Source organism: Cibotium barometz, chromosome 4 (genome assembly GCF_041138505.1).
Source record: "Cibotium barometz isolate CiBa-2024 chromosome 4, ASM4113850v1, whole genome shotgun sequence".
NCBI lineage: Eukaryota > Viridiplantae > Streptophyta > Polypodiopsida > Cyatheales > Cibotiaceae > Cibotium > Cibotium barometz.
In genome coordinates this window covers 24616899-24619727 of record NC_141049.1, presented here as the reverse complement: position 1 = coordinate 24619727, position 2829 = coordinate 24616899, and the positions used below count along the sequence as shown (strand labels likewise).

The following is a 2829-nucleotide window of genomic DNA, read 5'->3' as shown; positions in this document are numbered from 1 at the left end:
AGTAGGCAATTGGACATAAGTATTTGGGAAAAAGGAGGGAAAAAGCTACCATGGATGAAGAGCTAGTTACATTGAAGAGATAACTTTTCTCAAACGGTTCTCAAAAGCTCTTTACCTCTTTCCAAAATGTTCTTAAAAGCTCTTTATCTCTTTTTCAAATGTACAAATAAAAAATAAAGGCTCAAAAAATTCTCAAAAGCTCTTTACCTCTTTTTAAAATCTTTTTTTAAAAAAGTGAAAAAAATAGGTTTTGTGAACTACTTAAAACTATTCTTGTGATTTTTTAACTTTCTTAAAAAATTGTACACTATGCATGTTTTCAACACAATAATCAATCCCAAAATTATAAGTTTCTTCATCAATTTTGAGAGGTCCTTTACCGCTTCTCAAACCTTATCTTTTGTGGAAAAAGTATGCATGAGATAATTAAAAGTAGAAGAAGTTTTCTTTATGCATGCATATTAATTATTTTTCTAAAAAAATAGAAAGCATAATACAAGTTGAGTTTTATGTCAAGCTCTTTAGAGAAAAACAATATATGCATGAGATAATTAAAAGTAGAAGAAGTTTTCTTTATGCATGGATATTAATTATTTTTCTAAAAAAATAGAAAGCATAATACAAGTTGAGTTTTATGTCAAGCTCTTTAGAGAAATACAATACACGTTGAGTTTTATGTTAAGTTCTTCAGAGAAAAACAATACAAATGTTTCTCTTGTATGTTAATTCTATAAAAAAAGTGTGGTAAAAATGCATGACTTCTAGTCTCCAAACATAAACTAGGTTTGCAAATTTCAAAGAAATATAGCCATTCAATCACTCAAATCAAAGGAAAACATCCAATCACTCAAATCAAAGGGAAACATCCAATCACTCAAATCAAGAGGAAACATCCATTTTGAAAACATTAAAGGGGTTAAATTTTATAAATCTCATCATTTAACAATATTTTTTTTCAAAATAACATTTATTTTGAAAAAATAAATTTGGATTTGGTGTTGAGTAGCATTTATTCTTTGAATGGGAAGAGTTAAAAATAAATGTTTGAAAAATTTGGATTTGGTGTGGTTATGTTGTAGTGTATGTACTATTTGTGTAAGTGTAAAAATTGTGTATACATCAGTGGTGGATAATGGAAGGAGACTTTTCGTCCGACATTTGACTTTTCGTCAATATGAACTAACGTTAGGCGTGACGGAACTAACGGAAGGCGTGACGGAAGAAGGAAGCACACGGCAACTTTCAGATAATAAGAGCATGTGTGTGGAGTAGAGCTTCCCACAGAGGGGAGCGAGTAATAGAGCTTACACACACACACACAGTGAAGAGCTTTCCACAGAGTGGAGTGAGTAGTAGAGCTTCCCCCCCCCCCCCCCCCCACACACACAGTGAAGAGCTTTCCACAGAGTGGAGTCTCGAGTGGAGTGAGTAGTAGAGCTTCCACACACACACACACACACACACACACACAATGTCTACTGCAGCAGGCGAGCACGTGAAGGTGCTGAGCGTGTGGGCGAGTGGGTTTGGCGTGCGTGTGCTGATCGCACTCAAGGAGAAGGGCGTGGCCTACGAGTACCAAGAAGAAGATCTGGCCGACAAGAGCCAGCTTCTCCTCTCCTCCAACCCCGTCCACACGAAGGTGCCCGTCCTCCTGCACAACGGCCGGCCTGTGTGTGAATCCGCCATCATAGTGGAGTACATCGACGAGGTGTGGCCGAGCAGCACAAGCAGCTTCCTTCCAAAGGACCCACATGCACGTGCTACTGCACGCTTCTGGACACACTTCGTAGACCAGAAGGTGAGGCAGTAGTACGTTATTATTTGTCTGTCTCTCTAGGTCTGTCTGTCTGTCTGTCTCTCTCCCTCTCCCTCTCTCTCTCTCTCTCTCTGTCTGTCTGTCTGTCTCTCTCTCTCTCCCTCTCCCTCTCTCTGTCTGTCTAGTGTGTCTGTCTCGATTGTGCCCCCCCCCCCCAAACTAACTGCATTTATCCACGTTTTCTGCAGGTATACAACGCAGCGGCTCGCCTCCTGAGAAACGCGGACACAGACATTGGCCAGCAAGCAAAGCAGGACCTCATAGAGAGTCTGATTACTCTTGACTCTGCATTTAACCTTGTTGCCGATGGAAAGCCCTACTTTGGAGGGGATTCCATTGGCCTTGTGGACATCGCACTGGCCCCTTTACTCAGCTGGTTCTTGGCCTTTGAAGACGTGGGCAGCTTCAAACTGCCCGACCAGCAACAGTGCCCACATCTCCATGCTTGGATGGAACGTATTGCTGAGCACCCTAGCGTCAAGGAGACCCTCCCGCCTCCTCACAAGGTGCTGGAGTATGCTCACCTCAGATACAAATGAAGAGCCCACTAAAGTTCTTTCTTCATAATAGCATTTTGAGGAATGTTTTATGCTTTTTATGACTCTTAGTTTTAATTTTTTAAAGCAAAGCTAATTATGGCTCCTCTGGCAATTTTGGGGGAAAAATACAAAAATAAATGCTAGTGTGTGGGAAGTAGAGCCTCTCATGTAGAGGGAGGAGATTACACCAGACGCTTTATATTTTGTTAATTTCTTCTTCTTCGTGCTTTTATGTGCTTTTACCATGGTTTATTTATTTTCGTCTACCGTTAAATTTTAGTTTAAAAGGTAAGTGAATGGTGAGAGTTTTCTCCTTAAATTTTAGTTTAAAAGGTAAGTGAATGGTGAGAGTTTTCACCTTGTACCAACTTCTTAAGGATGAAGCTTTAACTCTGTCGTCTATGAACTGAATTGCGATTGACATTATTACGACTTAATCCATTCGGCTTTATTGGTGTTTATGTTTGTGCC

The 2829-nt window shown here is 39.8% G+C and overlaps 1 protein-coding gene across 1 annotated transcript; it reads left to right on the top strand.

The window, feature by feature from the left end:
- Positions 1–1251: 1251 nt before the first annotated feature.
- On the top strand, positions 1252–2588 carry LOC147639072 (putative glutathione S-transferase). Its single transcript, XM_086787119.1, has 2 exons — positions 1252–1801; positions 2008–2588. The coding sequence occupies exons 1-2, from the start codon at positions 1472–1474 to the stop codon at positions 2356–2358; spliced, it is 681 nt and encodes a 226-aa protein (XP_086643245.1). The 5' UTR covers positions 1252–1471; the 3' UTR covers positions 2359–2588.
- The last annotated feature ends 241 nt before the right edge of the window (positions 2589–2829 follow it).